At 40.5% G+C, this 19,154-nt stretch overlaps 1 protein-coding gene across 1 annotated transcript; it reads right to left on the minus strand.

Annotated features, from left to right (window-relative positions):
* Positions 1-273: 273 nt before the first annotated feature.
* Positions 274-18,766, minus strand: LOC117222364 (pickpocket protein 19). The gene is made up of 7 exons (XM_033474017.2): positions 17,938-18,766; positions 15,234-15,492; positions 12,420-12,707; positions 5,729-5,998; positions 5,107-5,160; positions 4,816-5,037; positions 274-1,593 (listed from the first exon to the last, which is right to left on the minus strand). Exons 1-7 carry the CDS (start codon positions 18,160-18,162, stop codon positions 1,316-1,318), a joined length of 1,596 nt encoding a protein of 531 aa, XP_033329908.2. The 5' UTR covers positions 18,163-18,766; the 3' UTR covers positions 274-1,315.
* Between the last annotated feature and the right edge of the window lie 388 nt (positions 18,767-19,154).

Here is a 19,154-nt window from a genome sequence, read left to right on the forward strand (position 1 = left end):
ACAGAATGTAAATACAGTGACCCTCGTTAATATTCGGAGACTGTTCGAAACGCTACAGCTTTTTTAGAACTGGACTACGCGACTTGAATTCTTTTTTTAGATGATAGAACGACCAGTCTACTAGACCATAACTAGAATGCTTCTTTTAAATATTGTCATTGCTTAAAATGATAAAATAAAATAAAAAAACTCTTAACTGTTTCATCTGAGCCTACAAAGAAAATTTAAAAAATTTGTTTCGTAGATCTCGGTAAGTTACTCACATGTTAGAAATTTCACAGAAATAACATATATTTCACAGAAATAACATTACAAATAAGTAAACAATTAAAGATCGCAAAAATCGCAGCACGCATCAAGTTGGTTGCTGCGCCACCTTCCTTAGCTACTAATAAAATAAATAAATAACGAAAAACAAAACACGTATCCTCTAGTCTAGCACTAGTCTAAGTAGTTAAGCTTATATTTGATCTGACTGACGCATCGCGACTCTCATTTCTGGCCTGATTTTTGACCACGTCTCTCAGACGTAATAATCATTTCTGACCCGATTATCTGACCACGTCTCTCAGACGTGGTTATAGGGCAAATGGATAATATTTAAAAAAATGCCGATGAGTTCAATTTGGTCAGAAAACATGTTTTGAATTAAAATAGCTTCGAGTGCAAAAGGTTAAGTCTCTCGAAGAACGTGCTGATATCTCGAGTAATTTTTTCGGTGCCGCTAAACCAAGGACACGAAGAAGTCAAGCAGTAAAAAGCAAATCTGCACGTTCGCGTATACGATTTGAAAGCTCGCTGCGATTCGAACTAAACGGGCTCGCGTTAAACTCGGTTCAATCTCGTCCTCTACGATTCCCCAATCGCTTGAGCGCCAAATAAACGCGCCCGCTTGATCGCCGGGCAAAGTAAAACTTAATGCAGAAGCTGCCGATCTCGTAACTCGAGCATCCTGCAACGGGGCAGCTATTGGTCCGGTCAACACGTCGAAACGACGGTGGCGAACATTCAGGAACGAATCGATTCCCTACGGCCTGCGTTTACATAATTCCGTTCGGGGCGTTATCGTTCGGCGTGGGCGTCGCGACGCGCGACCGGTGTTTCGCGGCCGTGATTACCGTCTAACCGGGTCGCCTCTATTTGCAGTAAAAAAACGAGATTGTTACGCGAAATCGATGCTGCTCTCTTGCCGACTTCTTGCTCCTCCTTTCCCGGCCTCTCTCTCTCTCTCCTCGGCCCTCGTTCGCCGATAAATCGTGAGTAACGATAATCGCCCGAGCGACCGCTTAAAAACTCGACCGGTCCCGGAGCTGGCTCAGTATCTGTTCAAATTCGATTTCGCTGCGGCGTAATTCACTAAAATCGGGATTCTCTTCGGTCTCGGTTTTACTGGGCCGTAATCCTGAATGGGCAATGCGAGCAGCGTCGTCGGAGGGCCGCCGGAGTTCACGATCTTCCTTCCGGCACGTGGATGTGCCTCGGGACGACACGAGGCCAGGTAACGGAACACCATCACCGCCAGGTAATAGACCAGCTCGATCGCGCTGAGCAACGAGCCGCCCAGGAACAAGCCGATTATCCCGCCAAAGGACACTGCGAAACAAACATTCTACGTTTCTCCCGATTTCCCAGAAAAACCCGCGAACTGATCGTGCTGGGATCAACCAGGGCAAGTGTGAGTATTACTGCGGACGTCCCAAATACTGCGGTATTTTATAAAAGTAATAAAATCTAACATTTTATGGCGAATCTCATAATTTTTTATGTATTTAATATTGATAATTCACGACATGCAAGTAACTGACTTTTGATATTCGGGAGCTGAAAATGAAAACGTTGAGTCATGAAATACTCGTAACGGCAGCTGTGCGCGAATGATTCGAAATTCATTTATATTTTGGTAGTAAATAATAATGAACTATTCACTTTAGCGTTATTTTTAAAGTATTCATTACTTTGATAAAAAATCGACGTACACTGTCGCTATCATGTATCCTCAAATATTATTTACTAACACAGTATTTGGCGCATAGGATTGAACTATGTGCATACATTACTGCGGTGTTTTCCTGAAAATCGTAGACTAAGTTATTAATTTATAAAGTGCTACAGTAAGAATATCTTGATCCTGGGAATTGTAGCTACGTGTGTGTACATTTAGAAAAAAATGGGTTATGTTACCTTGACTCGCAGTAATCGGAACGTTCGCGATATTTGGCTCGCAGTAATAGATACATAACCGCAGTAATATATGCACACGTATGGCTTCTTTATATTACACTTTATTATGAAATTCGTGCTTTCAGAGATTCAACGTTATGAGAAAAATAAATATTCAAGTTAAAAATAATAGGTATAGCTCAAGTTGTCAATTTATTGGCGTGAAAGGTCCTATTTTCTCTGTCAAAGTTCGCCTTCATTGAGGAACCACAGTAATACCTACATTTACACTATGTCACCGAGTCAATTGCTCGCGATGCTCGAAATGCTTCGTCGAACGCTTCCTCGAACAATCAAGGGAAATAGTCGAGAAATCAAATTCATGCAAATTCTTTTAGGGCATTTTTACGGCCTTTGAATAAGTCCGTTTGATTTAAATCAATTTTCTGTTTGCTGGCGGGGGTAGAGTGAAAATATAAGTAGCCGATCAATCCTGCTGAAAATTTTTCACGATCTGAAAACCTACTGCTACCTCGGCTAATAAATTCGAGTCTCTCAGATTAAAATTTCGTACTGTCTTCACGGCTGAAAGTTGATTGAAAGTCGTAATCCGTCACATTCCCCGAACTGTGCGATTTTGAGAAATTTTAACTTGCAAGGCTCGCTCTAATTGGAACGGCTATATTCAAGAAGATTGAATGTCTCTCTGTGATCTTTGTGTCGGGAATCAATGTACTATTAAGTATTGAGTTGTTCGGAAAGTTCGTATTGATTTTCAGTAGGTGACGTCGATGCGGATCTGAATACAGTAAATTCTCCCCAATTTTTCCTTCCTTTGCCAATTGTTAACAATTATAAAAACGAGGCGCGAGGCCCGAATAATCGTATCTTCACTTCTCAAATTATCCAATTTTGTTTACAAGCTGAATGAAAATTAGGGAGAATTTCTGTGAATTATTGAAAAATTACTGTATATCAAAATTGATAAAACGAAATGACTCGTGTACATATTCGAACAGGTGACACTTCAGCCAAGTTTACAGAACGTTTGATTAGGATAAATTCATTTGTGTCAGTTTTTTAGCCTATTGACGATGGAAGAAAATGAAGTACATTTCAGACATTTAATGTGATTTTATCACCGCAGAGGTCAAAATGCCACACAAGCAAGAACTATGCGCAAGTGGTTCGCGAAATTTAAAACCGAAGATTTTAGAGATCAAATAAAATCATAGATCAAAAGTTCTCCACACCATGGAGAAAGATTGTGGAACGGAACGGTGCACACATCGTTGATTAAATATTGTTGCCTTCTAATTTTCCTGAAACATTGTCACAAACTTTTCGGAACAACTCGCTGAAAAGATTGACGAAGGAATGGTTGACACAGAAATAAAATTAAAAGCAGAATCGCGTTGCCGGATCGATTCCTTAGCGTTGAAAATTACTTAATTCTGGTTCTATTGGTTTCGCAGCGGCGGCGGCGGAAGCGTTCGCCGGCGACACAAAAGCAAAGTTTTCGCGAGCCCCGGCTCCTGGAACCGCGGCCAAAGAAATGTAAATCTCCGGCGAATCGGATTGCAGATTTTCTGTCTTGAATGAGCGCGGCTGTCGTATTCTTAGCGAGAACAACGGAGGCTAGCTTCGTACATTTGAATATGAATTCGATTCAACTGGCCAAAGTGGTATGTATCTGGCAATTTAGCACCAAATTTGAAGCTTTGCAAGCGCCATCTTGATATCCCTGGATGAATAGAATCTTTTGTTTCGACTGCTTAAGTAATAACAGCGGATGTAAGTTCCTCGGCGCATGAAATATTGCGAGCAAAGGGACTATAAAAGGAAGATCAAATAATAGAATTTTGACACGAATTTAGGCAATCGTTCCTACCGGGATATGATTCGAGAATATTTCAAATCTCGATCTATTGGGTTGGCAACCAAGTAATTGCCGATTTCAGTTATTGATGTCTCTCACTCCCATTTTTATGATATCCGTAAATGTTATATTATAAAATTATTATTATTATTATTATTATTATTATTATTATTATTATTATTATTATTATGTTATTTTTTATTATCCGTGAATGTTAGCAACTGGACAAATTGAATGCAGCGGTCGAGGAAAAGCGACCAGAATTGGTCAATCGTAAAGGTGTCATTTTCCAGCAGAACAATGCTAGGCCGCACACGTCTTTGTCCATTCGGCAAAAATTGATGGATATTGATTGGGAATCGATGTTACACCCACCATATAGCCCTGATCTCGCGCCATCGGATTACCACTTATTTCGATCCCTGAACAACTCCCTTCGTGGTAAAACTTTTAACGATGACGACGCTGTAAAATCTCACTTAACTCAGTTTTTGGCCGAAAAGGATCAGACTTTCTACGAGCGTGGAATTTTCAAGTTGTCAGAGAGATGGCGAAAGGTCATCGAACAAAATGGAAAATACATTACAGATTAAACTTCATTCCAAGTAAAAAAATTTTTTATTTCATCGGATAAATCGGCAATTACGTAGTTGCCAACCCAATAGAAATACGAAGATCCAGCTAGCCGTATCACGGCTGAGAAAAATGCGACGGTCGCGTGTGAAATGGTTCGTTATGGGAAGCTTAGTGGACGGGATAAATCGTGGCATAATCACCGAGAAAATTGATGCGAGTGTAGACCAGGTCCATCTTGTAGCGGAAGTTCGTCTGGCTGGAGAAATGCACGTCCACCGTGATGTCCGCCGACTGATACAACCTCACCGCTGATAAGTGCGGTGTGTAGATGTTATAGTCGCAGCCCGGCGGACAGTTGCATATCACTGGATCCTTCTCAAACGCCTCCTCCTCTTCCGTTAAGATATTATCTCTATACAGGTCTTGCGAGCCATTCGAAACTTACAATTAGCGAAACCTTTCAGAATTTCGGAACGAGTCGTCATTCTTACCGTTGTGGTCGGCTAGACAGATGAAGTCGGATACGTTGCACTCGCGCGTGGAACCTGCGAAGCAACATCAGTGTCACGATAAAGGGGAAACGTTGAGTCAATTTTTTGGCAATGACTGTTTTTGAAAGAATTGTTCGAACGGCTTCCGGATTGTTAGTTCGTAAATGAAAATTTTCTGTCTTCTGGCTTACTGTCTGCTCAAGTTGTACACACGCATATTTTAGTATTATCTTTAACGTAACGTCAAGGTTATTTATGTATCATTTTAACACTATCGAACCATTCACATCGACTGGTTTCTGATTATTTCTTTCGCAGTTATTGGAGTTATAGAATAATTAGATATAAGATAATAATTATAGAATAATTCTGTTGGGGATATTATCTTCAATTTATAAATAAATAATAATAAATTATGAATAATCTCCTATTAGATAGAATAATCTCCTATAGAAATTTCTTTCGTTTGTTAAGTTCTAGTAAATTTGATCTTGTCATTGTTATGAAACAATATGTCGTACAACACATTAGTTGTGTTGACATATTAGTCCTAACTGTTTAAAAATAGCGGAAAAAGTAAAGTAGCTGGAAAACAATTGTACGAGCATTCGTGACGACGTACCGGCTGGAAACATGAACGAAGGATTGCACCCGCAGTGTTCGATGGTATGCTTCTGCTTGCAAAACGATATGCAGGTCTCCTGAGCGTAGAGCATCTCGGGCTTGTGTCTGCAAGGCGCTCTGCTTTCGTCGAGCTCCAGAATCGATTGGGTAGCGAACCCGGAGATGCAATCGAACGATACGGTGGTCAGCGAGTTCGCTGGGATCACTCGCCCGTTGTTGGGCCACACTCTCGGGTCGTCCAACATGAATAAAATACCGTCGGACTCGTCTGGAAAGTTTCGAAAATATTTCTTGATACCCCCGAAACGCGAATCCCCATTCAAATCGTGCAGAGACGATTACCCAAAGTCCTTTCGATCCTCCACAATACTTTTATTGTGTTACTCCACGCTCGGATGGGGATAGAAACTGGGACGGTTCTCCCACTTAGGGTCTTCGTGCATCTATTATTCGAAGGAATTATCGAAATCGTGGACTAGTTGTTCCAAACAGTTATACGTAACGGACTAAGCAACTTTTAAGAGCCGATAGCAGCTTGTTCGAAGGGTCGTTCAGAATTTATAGAAACAATGTTAATGAATGGGCGTCACTGAAAATATTTGTCGATGCGGTGCAATGTTGGAACTATGATTTGAAAAATTGTTCAGCAAAAATAAAAAGCGTACGAGTGTAAGAAAAAATGATCGGAGATACATGCGCCAGTTTTCAAGCAGCGGCAACAACGTATTAAAAACATCTCAGATGTATAAACAGTTATAAACAGAATTTTTGAAAGCGATATTAATGGAAGAATGGGAGAATGAAAATGTTTGCCAATGTGATACAACGTTGAAAGTACTTTACAACAAATTTTTTAGCGAAGATAAGAAGTAGGAGGGTGTAAAAGAAAATAAGCAGAGGTATAATTTCAGGAAAAGGCGCTTGCTTATCGAATGAATAAACGAATAATCAAGAGGCAGTATATTAGTGGAAGAATGTTGCTGAAAATGTTTGCCAATGTGATACAACGTTGAAGATATTTCACAACAAACTTTTTAGCGAAGATAAGAAGTAGGAGGATGTAAAATAAAATAAAAAAAAAAAAAAAAGCAGAGGTATGATTTCAGGAAAAGGCGCTTGCTTATCGAATAAATAAAGGAATAATCAAGAGACAGTATATCAACGGAAGAATGTTGCTGAAAATATTTGCCAATGTGATACAACGTTGAAGATATTTCACAACAAACTTTTTAGCGAAGATAAGAAGTAGGAGGATGTAAAATAAAATAAAAAAAAAAAAAAGCAGAGGTATGATTTCAGGAAAAGGCACTTGCTTATCGAATAAATAAAGGAATAATCAAGAGACAGTATATCAACGGAAGAATGTTGCTGAAAATATTTGTCAATGTGATACAACGTTGAAGATATTTCACAACAAACTTTTTAGCGAAGGTAAGAAGTAGGAGGATGTAAAAGAAAATAAGCAGAGGCGTATAATTCCAGGAAAAGGCGCTTGCTTATCGAACAAACAAAATGAATAATCAAGAGACAATATTTTTGAGGAGTCGTGAAACGTTAACATGAACCATTGTGACGGCGCATAAAGCCTTTATTCACACTCGGCACGTCAGAATACAGCACTCCAGGAGCAACACGGTCCAAATCGGCGGACCATCGCGGGCCATTAATTTCAAAGAACGGCTATCTTTATTCGCTGGCAGTAAAACGTGGTTGGGCAGCGGCAGCGCTTTTCGTCAGCCCTTTGTCGCGGCTCGCAATATCTCTTGTAATCCCAAATGGCGGTTCCGAAGTCATGGAAACTCGGCGACAAAGGTGAACAATGTCGAAAAGGGCTTCGAACAGCCGTCAAATCGTAAAATCGCGAGTCGAATCGAGTTTCCGTGTCACGTGAAGAGAAAGAGAGAGAGAAAGCGCGCGCGCGCGAGAGAGAGAGAGAGAGGGAAGGAGAGAGTCTTCCAGAATCTCTTCTAGATTTTTCGTCGCGGTATAAAATGAGAAAAGGCGACGCTCGCCCGTCGAAAGGAGCCTAAGTTCGCGGTAGAATGGAGCCGCGGTAGAACGCGACGATCTCCGAGGGAAATTGTCGACGACGGAGGAAGTTTTACGGGAGTTCGGCGGAAACGACGGTCATACTTGGCCGACTCAATGGGCATTCAGTCATCAAAGTGGTAACTTCGGGATCACGTGACCAGCCGCAGCAAATTCCAAGTAATTTAACTGCCTCGACGAACCGCCGCGTGCACCGTCGTCGTCATCGGCGTCGCCGCCGTCGTCGGGAAATTCGAGCGATCGGCTCCTCGAACCGGCGACCTCATAGAATCCACGACACGCGAGTCCTTTCGGGCGTGTTTCAATGCCGGTATCCGGCCGAGATTCCGGGGCCAATCGATTTTCCAATTTATCGCGAATTCGTTCCCTACCCGCGACACCCGCTGATTGAAAACTAACTCTTTTTAGGGATTTTTAATCTACTCGTTACAGGTGTGCGACGTACGCTCGTTGTAATCTTCATCTTCGCCTTCGTTGCAATCTCGACGAGGATCGAGACATCTTTTTCTCCACCGGCGAAGATTCCGTTTTCTTTTCACCCTTTGAGGATGGATATCGGCACACTAACGATTTTAGATGTGCACATTTTATAGTAAACTTGTAAACTTTCGATTCGTTCATGTATAGCACACAAGATCGAAATACATTGTTAATTTTTATATTACTTCTACGGTGCTTCAGGTCAACATGACTGCAGAGTTTGTATTATATAATTAATATAACTAATATGACTAATATAACTAATGTAACTAATATAACTAATATAACTAATATAACTAATATAACTAATATAACTAATATAACTAATATAACTAATATAACTAATATAACTAATATAACTAATATAACTAATATAACTAATATAACTAATATAACTAATATAACTAATATAACTAATATAATAATATAACTAATATAACTAATATAACTAATATAACTAACATAACTAACATAACTAATATAACTAATATAACTAATTTAATTATGAACTTTTACGAGACAAGTTGATTAAACTCTGCAACTGAATTTTTACTTTCTTTTGTATTATATTTCATATTATTATATCCTTTCATATTGACTGGAATTAATATGTGGGCCATATTTTATAAAAATACACTAATTAATATTTTATAAATACATTAATTATATAAAACACGCCAATATTTATAATATTTAATTAACCATATCACGTTAATATTCACTTACGTTTCGGCCCTGGTCTGATCGCGTCGCTCACGTGCAGCTGTTTATATTTTTAGCTAATTCTCGTTGAATCGGGTGTAGCTTGCTTTATTATAACAGCCAACACACTCGGAACACTTTCCAGTCACTTTCCAGCCACTTCAATCAATACATTGATTATTGTGAGAGATCATGAATATGGCAAAAATATTTAATTTTGTGACCCGAAAGTGGTCGTAAACTCTTATTTCAAACAATTTCTCCAAAATTCGTAACGATTTTTCTTGACCACTGTTCGCATAATCTACGATCTTCTGACAGCTCAAAATTCAGATCATTCAATACCTTCACGGATCGATACACCCCAAGATTTAAATTCACCGCGTACCGAAAATTATTTTTAATTTTTTATTATTTAGCTGATCGGGGTCAAAGATTTTCGAAAGTCACCGCACCACGCAACGGGAACGAAATAACTCGTCGCGTTATTTGCTAGATATCCCCGGGCGTCGAATAATGAATTGTTCGCCGTAAAATTATTTACCGTCATTATTTCAGCCGGCGATAAAACGCGCGGACCATTTTATTGCTTCGGAAGCTCTTTCTCGATTTTACATTTAATTAGCACGTTTCTGGCGCGACACGGGTAATGAGACATGGGGAAATTATGTACACCGCTGTATTCTGGACGCGAAAGACGAAGAGAGAAAGAGAGAGAGAGAGGAGAGAGAGAGAGATAGAGTGGAGGAAAAAAATGTACACGGCAGAAGGGCGCGTTATTTACAGGCGGCTAAATCTGCGTTAAACAACGTCGCTTCCACGGAACGCTATTCGTCCAGAGAATACGGTTCGTTTATCAACGTTGTTTCGCAGCCGTGTAGCCGGGAATTTTTCAAGGACCGCGGGATAACCGCAAGACGTCCGCCGAGAGTCACTTTGCAGACTCGCGGACGTAAAATTAAATGGCATCTGCCGGAGAATATTACACGTCCGCCCCTGGTTCGTGATTCAGATTCACTGGAGGAGTATGAATTCTGATGAATTTCTTATCGCCGGTAATTGACACGGTTTCCACCGTGCAGGCTGCCGGCACCGGCTCCGGCCGAAAATAATCGTCCGGACAAATCAAATCCGCGGACAAATCCCCAGCGCGACTGTGCAGCAGCACAATTGCAGTTTTAAATAATGTATCTTTCAATTAATAATAACGCCGTTGGTTATTTCTGATCGAACACGTGGCTCGTCGGTGAATTATAATAACCGAGGCTTTATTCGTCAAAAGCTTTCGGTCGGATGTAATTGTTTTATAGAGGAATCGACTGTTCGAAATGATAATCGTTTTGGTAATTACGTATTCTTTGAGAAATCGCAATGTTGAAATTACTGGAAGCGGATCAGTAATTGTATTCTTCATTATTCCTAGCATTTTGGCGAAGGCGAGTTATGAAACCCAATATTTCACAATGTTAAATAAATTAGAGATTGGAATACTCAAAATCTGCCAACATCGTATAGAGAATATTTGAGCCGTTTATTTTGAAAGTGGCATAAGTCACTTTGTTTTTAAGTCGATATATCTAAGGGTTTGCGTTTTAACACGTTTAAAAATATGGATGCTAACTTTCGAGAAGATTTACTTGTATTTGTTATCTCAGGATACTGATATTTTTCTCAGTATAAATAATATAGAGATAATAATAAATAGTATAGAGAATATTTGAGCCGTTTATATTGAAATAATTATATATATAAATAATATTGTTATCTCAGGATACTGATATTTTTCTCAGTATAAATAATATAGAGATAATAATAAATAGTATAGAGAATATAATATAGATCTCTATATAATATAGAGATAATAATAAATAGTATAGAGAATATTTGAGCCGTTTATTTTGAAAGTGGTATAAGTCACTTTGTTTTTAAGTCGATATATCTAAGGGTTTGCGTTTTAACACGTTTCAAAATATGGATGCTAACTTTCGAGAAGATTTACTTGGATTTGTTATCTCAGGATACTGATATTTTTCTCAGTATAAATAATTTCGTATAAGCATTAAAAAATCACCACTTTTCATTACGGTAAAGTGACTTATGCCACTTTCAAAATAAACGGCTCATTTATCGTTTTCATTTATTCGAATCATTTCGTTACAGTGTTCTCTCTCCCCAAATGTCAAAATCTTGCTATGCCATGAATGACATAGCATGACTATTGCCGTGCCTATGTGATTTATCGATTTCCTCGCTACGCCGATGCGAAGATTCGTCGAAGTCGGTCAAGCGTGTGATGCGACACGCGACGTCGCTTCTTTGACTCGAATTCCTGGAAGACAACACGAAATGATGTGTTTGGGTGTGATTCAGGTAAGAAAAACCGCGGAGCTACAAGTTACGTGGTAAGTACATTGGTACGTGACCACCGAATCGTGGCATCCGTCCTCCGAATGTCGTCGAATAGAGGCAATCTGTCCTCGGAATGTCGTCACATTGAGACATCCCCTCTCTAAATATCAGTCGAATACAAGTCCGAACAGCATAACTTCATTAATATTTTCTTTCGAATGACATTTCTGCATGCCATCTCTGACGTTGCCTTTGATATTTAAGAATCGGTTTTTCAAAATGTTTTTTTCGTAAATAAAAAAAGTTAATTGCTACATATAATAAATAAATATTGTCTAAAGCGTGCCGTGTTTGGTCTCATTTTAATTGGAAGAATCCGACCATTATATTAAAAAAAATTTTCATGTATAAAAAATCAAAAATAAAGAAGTTAAGTCATCGCTTTTATTCCAGCATCACAATGTATTTGTAGTAATGTAAACCGGTGTGCTAGCCGGCTGCCTTTCCAGGTATGTAGTTTCGTTCGACCCGAGTTTCGTTCTCTCTCTCTCTCTCTTTCTCTCACGAAATGTCGGCATATCATATTATAAATATTTGTATTTTGTTTACATTATCACATGTATGTAGCAATTTGCATTCTTCATTTTACGATTGTCGAAATTGTAAAAAGTCTTCCTATTTAAGCAAATGAGTTAATAATAGTATATTCTAATATATAATAATAATTTATAATAATAATTTATTTAAAATAATAATAATAATAATAATATATAATAATAATTCAAGCAAACGTTATAATTAACAGGGAGTGCAGTTGCAGTGCTCGGTAAGTATAGCGTTAATTAATTAACATCCTGTTTTGCTTAAACACGGATATATTAATTACACGTGTATCCTCTCGATACACGTTCAAAATCGTGATCTCTAATACAAACCGTTCCAGTTTAATTCAACCGGTTGCATGCCCAAACCCGACTAGTGGAGGATCGTCTGCGGCCAGACTGTCGGACCAAGGAGACCGATCCATAACCCGTGTCCAAGACGCAACAGTCTCGAAGAACAAACCCGTACACTTCCGAAGATGGAGTTCCAGATGCGAGGATACTCACGCGAATCCGGCGGCTTGGTCACGTTCGCCATCCGAGCGGTGACCCTGAGACCGCTCCAGGCGCCATAGCTGGTTGCTCTGCGGGGACGATGTTCCCGGTAGCCGTGATACTTCCGTTGGTTCACCGTCTCCGCCAGTTGAGAATTGAACGAGTAACAGAATCCGTACTCGGTCTTCTGCAGCTCGAATATCTCGCAGCAGTCTCGGAACGAGTTCCGCCACCAGCAGCGCACGAACAGCTGGGAGCAGCTGGGCCCCACTCGCAACAGAACGTCCGTCACGTTCACATCTAAAATGGGAACGGTACTAAATTTTAGGAGGACCGCATTCGAACCGGTCCGTTTAAATAGTCCGGCCGAAGGTGTCGCTTTACTTTGTTCGTTCTTGTCTCGAGCCTAAAGTCGCTTATTTGGCGTGGGAGGTGTAGGATACTGATTTAGGTAGTCCTTCAGCTGTCTACGTCTCCGTAAGTGATAAGTTAACTCTTTGCACTGGAGCCAAATCAACGCAAAATTTAAAACAGTTCTTCCGACCCACGGTATTTCCATTTTATACAGGGTGCCCCAAAAATGTCTCGCAAACCGAAAGTGGAGGGTTTCTCGGGTCATTTGAAGCAACTTTTTCCTTTACAAAAATTTTCTCCGAGGCACCGTGAACGAGTTATTAACGAAAAACAGTGACCAATGAGAGGCGAGATCAGCTGCCGCGAGGTGGCCGAGTCAACGGCGCCAGCGGTCGAGCGGTCGAATCCCAGCTCAGCTGACGCGAGGCGGCCGAGCCAACGAGCGGAACTGGGCTTCGTGCGCTGGTTGTCTGGGCCGCCTCGCGTCAGCCGTACTCGATTCTTATTGGTCACTGTTTTTCGTTAATAACTCGTTAACGGTGCCTCGGAGACAATTTTTGTAAAGGAAGAAGTTGCTTCAAATGATCTGAGGAACCCGCCATTTCTGGATTGCGAGACATTTTTGAGACACCCTGTATAACATACGCATTTTGAACATACGCAATTGCATTTTGCGACTCGTGCAACAGTTACGCTTTCAACACTTCTTGAAATATAAACGAATTTGATTCATAAAATTATTTCGAAAAGCGACGTAACAATTTTTAATGACGCCTCGGAGTCGCCACTAGAGTGCAAAAGGTTAATACAGTAAATTGGATTTTCTTTCTATGGACTTTCTATAGAACTCCATAGAAGGACGATCTAGTTAGAAAATAAAACAGCGTGACTCCGGTAGAAATTTTACCATCCGATTTTATCGTCATACACTTAAACAAAAAGACTCACAGTAAATTCTCCCCAATTTCCCCACAACTTCCATTGTGGAAACGTCTAAATCGTTCTACTCGGACAGACTGAACGAAGATGCTACTATATCATTTGTATATTTTCCACAGCAGTTTCGACCTATCGTTTCGTTTCATCTGAAAAATGTAGAATGACAGATAAACTATATTTTCAGCTGCCTACAAACCCGAGTCACAAAGTTCTCTCAATTAAAATTCAAATAATAAAATCGGATAATAAAATTGTTACCTGTATACGCAATTCTAGACAGTCTTCGTACCTATATTTCCATTAAATGTTCCAAGAGATTCTATTAACAATATATGTATCTCGTACTACTAGAATGTTACAATTGTAGTTAGTTACAATTTTATTTCCTGCTTTTGATCGACCAGCAAATTATCGTGAAACGGTTCACAACGAAATTCGCTATTTTTGTGGGATTGCTATTAAAAGCTACGAAACTTCCGGTTTCCAACAACTAGGCACCGCGGAGTTTCGGGACGGTTTAACGATTCCGCGGCGGCTGGGGTGGGCGGCGTACTCGTATAATTCAGCGAAATAAAGAGGACCGCACTAAATGTTGCGGCCCGAGAAAAAGTGGGCGGTGGCTTTTCTGGAGGGTTCTATTTATGCCAGCGCATTTGCATGAAAGTCGCGGCGGCAGCGGCGACGACGACGGTGTCCTTATTAAACGTTTTCCAGCGTTCGTCGTCTCGAAACAGCGCAACGAAATATCGTCCCCGGAGAGGAATTAAAATTTACCGATCGAGTCTAGTCGATGGAATTCATTCGGCGATTGAAAAATGCAATGGAATCCCGCTGGTGGCTGCATAATGAAACTCTGTCGAGAAATATGCATAGCGATGACGGGAAAGGAATTGTTCTCCGACGACCTTGAACCGTGAGCCGGTTTAATTGCAGTTGGACATCGATTGCCCGAGCAATGCTCGAATTCGCTACTATCCAAGCGCACTGAACATGTAAATATACAGGATGTCCCATAATTATGTTAACACTTGGAAAAGAGTGATTCTTGAGGTCATTTGAAGTAACTTTTTTGATAGCGAAAATGCAATTCGCGGCTCTGTTTACTATCAATTTACTACAAATGATTATAAATTGGAATTGAAACTTATTACAACTTATAAAATTATATAACTAACAATCTAACAAACTGACAAACCGGCAAACTGTCAAATTGACAAACGGACAGACTAACAAACTGACAAACTGATAAGCTAATAAACCTTTCCTGATGATTTATACATCATATCCTGCTAATGGACATTCCCGTAAATAAATAAATAAACAAATAAATAAAGAGATCGCTAATAATCGGTCTGTGGGTTTTATGCATTTAAGACAAAGCCGTGTATGTGATTGGACAGTTTTATAATGTTATAAAAATGATTGAAAGACAAGATAGACTTTTACTTTTCGTTTCCAATAATTGGACGAGCAATTTTCCTTTCGCGGAATGATCGACAGTCTGTTAAAAATTGGGGATTTTCGTTCACTTACCGGTCAGTCCATCGAGCCGACGCCGTTTCAAAAAGTCGAACAGTTGGAAATCGCCGAAGCTGATGACGGAAAGCTGGAGCATCACGTCCCGGAAGGTCTTGAGCGTCCGACGATCGGTATTATTCGGAAAAATCAGCTTCTCCAGCTCGAGGAGCTTGGTCCAATCGACACGATCGTTCGGACAGAGAGTGACGCTCGGGAACGGGACGCTGGATATTCTGTGATGCATCGATTCGATGCCGATTGACGTCGGCGCTTCCTAAAACCGATCGAAACCGGTCCCGCGAATCAGCCCCGGCTAAACGGATTCCGATCCTCGAATATGCAGATTTTCCATTATTCGACAGCCACTGGGTGGTCGGCCGACGAGTAAATGAATATTCTAAATAAATAATTGACCGCACAGGCTCCGTAATTGAATAGCGAATCGTGTTGGCGCGTCGAAAACGGACCGCGCCGCACCGCGCCGCGCCGACAGCCTTTTTAAACTTTCACGGGATATCGGGCGATACGTCAATTAACGGGACCCGGAGACACCGGATCGCGGCCGGCTAATGAATCACCGCGGTTTTTGTTTGTTTTCTGATCACCCGCGAACTTCCACCGCGACAGCTTACGGTCACGTGACCCTAAACACGTCGCCGTGTGCTCGAAATTAATTCCCGTAGAACATTATTTCCGCTCGAATTCGGTGTTTCATTATGCTAACGTTCACAGCTAGACCGCGGCTTTCGCGTATGTATTAGCGGCGGATAAGCGAAATATGGAACAGCGAAAATAATGAGAGAATTTTGCCGTTTCTTTCGCCGTTAATAATATATAATTTTATATGGTATCCAAATGATTAAAGAACATTTCTAAAAGATGCAAAACAAATTTGCGGAGATAAAAGGATGATCCTTCGCAAGAATTATCGTCGAATGCGTTTAAATTTTTCCTCCAGCCGGGCTGCGGAGTTCCCTGCAAAATCGGGCTTTTTAATTGGCGAAAAACAGGAATTAAGTGGAAGCTAATTATAACGAGAAAGGGTTTTTCGCTAGATAAAGAAGAATATTAAATCAGTGTTGAACTTCGTGGAACTTCGTGTCTTGCTGGAAATTCTACCGATGGTTATAGACTGGGGACGATTATGCAAATTCGCGTCCTTAAAGTTTCAATTGATGAAAACTGTTATCAGATAAGAAGTTACCAGCTCGATAAAAAGTTCTTTACAGAGTTATTAAATTTATCGAGCTATTAGATTTGGGTCGAACGTTGTAAAAAATTTTTATCCTATCCGACCTTCTTCGAGGATGAAAGTTGAGATAAATGGATAAAGATCGACGGTGTACTTATCTTGTTACACTATACGTAAAATGGGCGTGCAATGAGCGAACGAGTTAGGGTGGATCTATTCGATTGCGCCGAGCATTCGAGGAATATTTAAATTCGATTTCCGCGGAGTTGCAAACAAGTTTCCACGGGGACTTCTCGAACACCTTGTCTAATTAATATTGCGACAGCTAAACGACGAAGGCACAGCTATCGGACAGTTCCGCGTCAGGGTTGAAAGCGATTACAATATCAATTCTGCTCCTTGAATCAGTTACAAGAACCGAAATAATGTTAAAATTGTTCTACGAGGAGAATCTTTAGAACTTTATGAAACCCGCAAGTCTGCAAAGTACAAGTTCTATTGCGGCGAACTCGCAAATATTTAAATTACTCTTTCTTTAGTTTCACCAGAAAAAAGAAGTTAACAAATATCCGAGTTACTGTTCCTTTAATGGTACCAGAAAAACATTGACAAATATTCGCGTCACTGTTTTTTTATTTTTAGTTTTATCATAAAAAGATGACAAACACGCGAGACATATTTTCGTCAGTTTTGCAACTACCGTTTGCGAAATAAATGTTTTTCGCGGCCCTGTTATGAATATAAAAATGTCTTGTGTAACGAGTCAATAAAAATCAGTAGAATAAAACACCATTGTCGCATTGGTTTCGATTGAATGGAGATTGGTATCGAATCAATAGCGTCGATATTCGTTTATTAATTTCAAACATTGTCATCGGGTGTCGGCCGCTGCAATTTCAAAATATTTACAAACAATATCACACTTCGTTTCGCGCATAACTGGGCCGGAATAAAACCAAGCCGATCCAATAAAAACGTAGACTTTCGTGGAAATTTGTACTCCCATCGATAATTATTTTATTGCATCCAGTGCGAGGAGAACATTATTCCTCGCACTCGCAGACGATTGTACGAAGATATTGATCTCTATTTATTTACGCGCGTCCTTGCACTTTGAAAACTGAGACGTGCCACGAATGCGTCAAAATTCCTAGCCTAAAAAACTGTAGAAACTGCTATTTCAAGTGCAACAACTAAACATTTCCAAATTCCGGGTCCTCTGTAATACAAAATAAAACCAAGCCGATCCAATAAAAACGTAGACTTTCGTGGAAATTTGTACTCCCATCGATAATTATTTTATTGCATCCAGTGCGAGGAGAACATTATTCCTCGCACTCGCAGACGATTGTACGAAGATATTGATCTCTATTTATTTACGCGCGTTCTTGCACTTTGAAAACTGAGACGTGCCACGAATGCGTCAAAATTCCTAGCCTAAAAAACTGTAGAAACGGCTATTTCGATTGCAACAACTAAACATTTCCAAATTCTGTTTACGTAACGTATCAAGGCCGTTCCAATTACCTGAACTCTCTGTGTCAGATACAGCATGGCAGTCGCCGCCAAGATGGCGTGCGTAGCGAAGATGAAGAACCAGAGGAACCGTTCGATCCCGTGAAGGTGAGGATCGACGACGTATCTCAATCCGTGGACGGTCGCATTGGTGCAATAGTGTCGCAGGACGCGCAGCACGGCCCCCAGCCGCTTGATCTGATTCTTGCCGAGATTCGGTTTGATCCAGGCTAGCATCTTCCCCGGCACGGCGAGGTCCTTTGCCGAAGAATCTCTATTTTTCCCTTTGTCATTCAAATTCCGCAGACCGAGCCCGCTTTGTTAAATTTCACGGATTCCCCGTTCAGCCGTTGGCTCATCCGCCGTCTCTTTGTTCCTCGGCGAGAGCGGGTCTCTGCTTTTTCTGCAAATTCGTTGGATAATTATTATCGAACTTCTGTTCTTTGACGCCGGCCCCTGATATAGACCGAGGAATCTTTGCGCTCCCTGGCTCCGGCTGAGACACAGCAGCCAGTCGTGACTAGAATCCGACGGGCTGGCCCGATGAGGACAAATATTGGATTCGAACGGAACTTTATGGAACCTGGAATCAAACAGGCCTGGATTATAGCCGGGGGAGAGAATCCTTGTCCGATAAACTTCGGAGCAGTTTGTTATTCTTCGAGTTCCTTCGATATTCGTTGTTCGTCGAGCGCTACAAAAAAAATGCAACTGCGATAAATTCATCATACGGAATTTTCGACGTGCAGCCGAATGTGTCTTCAATCTTAACCAGTTAACTGTGGCGATCTCTTTGCAAAGCGGCCACCAGTGTGTGTCGCGATAATTTAGCTAGCTCTCTCAGGAAGTTATGAATCCAACTCAAATTATTTATAATTTTCATTTGTTTGTTTCACTTCGTCTTGACCTCTACACATTTTAAACATGTTAAAATTTACGAATAGTATTTAGTTTTCGCCAGAATTACAATTTAAATATGAAATTGTGACAAAATTTTACGGACGACGGATATAATCGTCGTGACACAAAATTCTGCCACATCTCCATGACGGATATAGTCGTCAAACACACTTAACTGGTTAAGAGATGGAATGTTGGCATAACATTCGAGTTACGTCGACTCGGACTCGCGACGGAGAATCTAGCCCATTGCATTGCGATTTCTTTCACGGGCACGTTGATTGGCACTTTTTAAGAATTTCTGCTATAGAACGGAGCATTTTCGTCTC

The sequence above is a fragment of the Megalopta genalis genome, chromosome 1 (assembly GCF_051020955.1).
Source record: "Megalopta genalis isolate 19385.01 chromosome 1, iyMegGena1_principal, whole genome shotgun sequence".
Classification (NCBI taxonomy): Eukaryota; Metazoa; Arthropoda; class Insecta; order Hymenoptera; family Halictidae; genus Megalopta; species Megalopta genalis.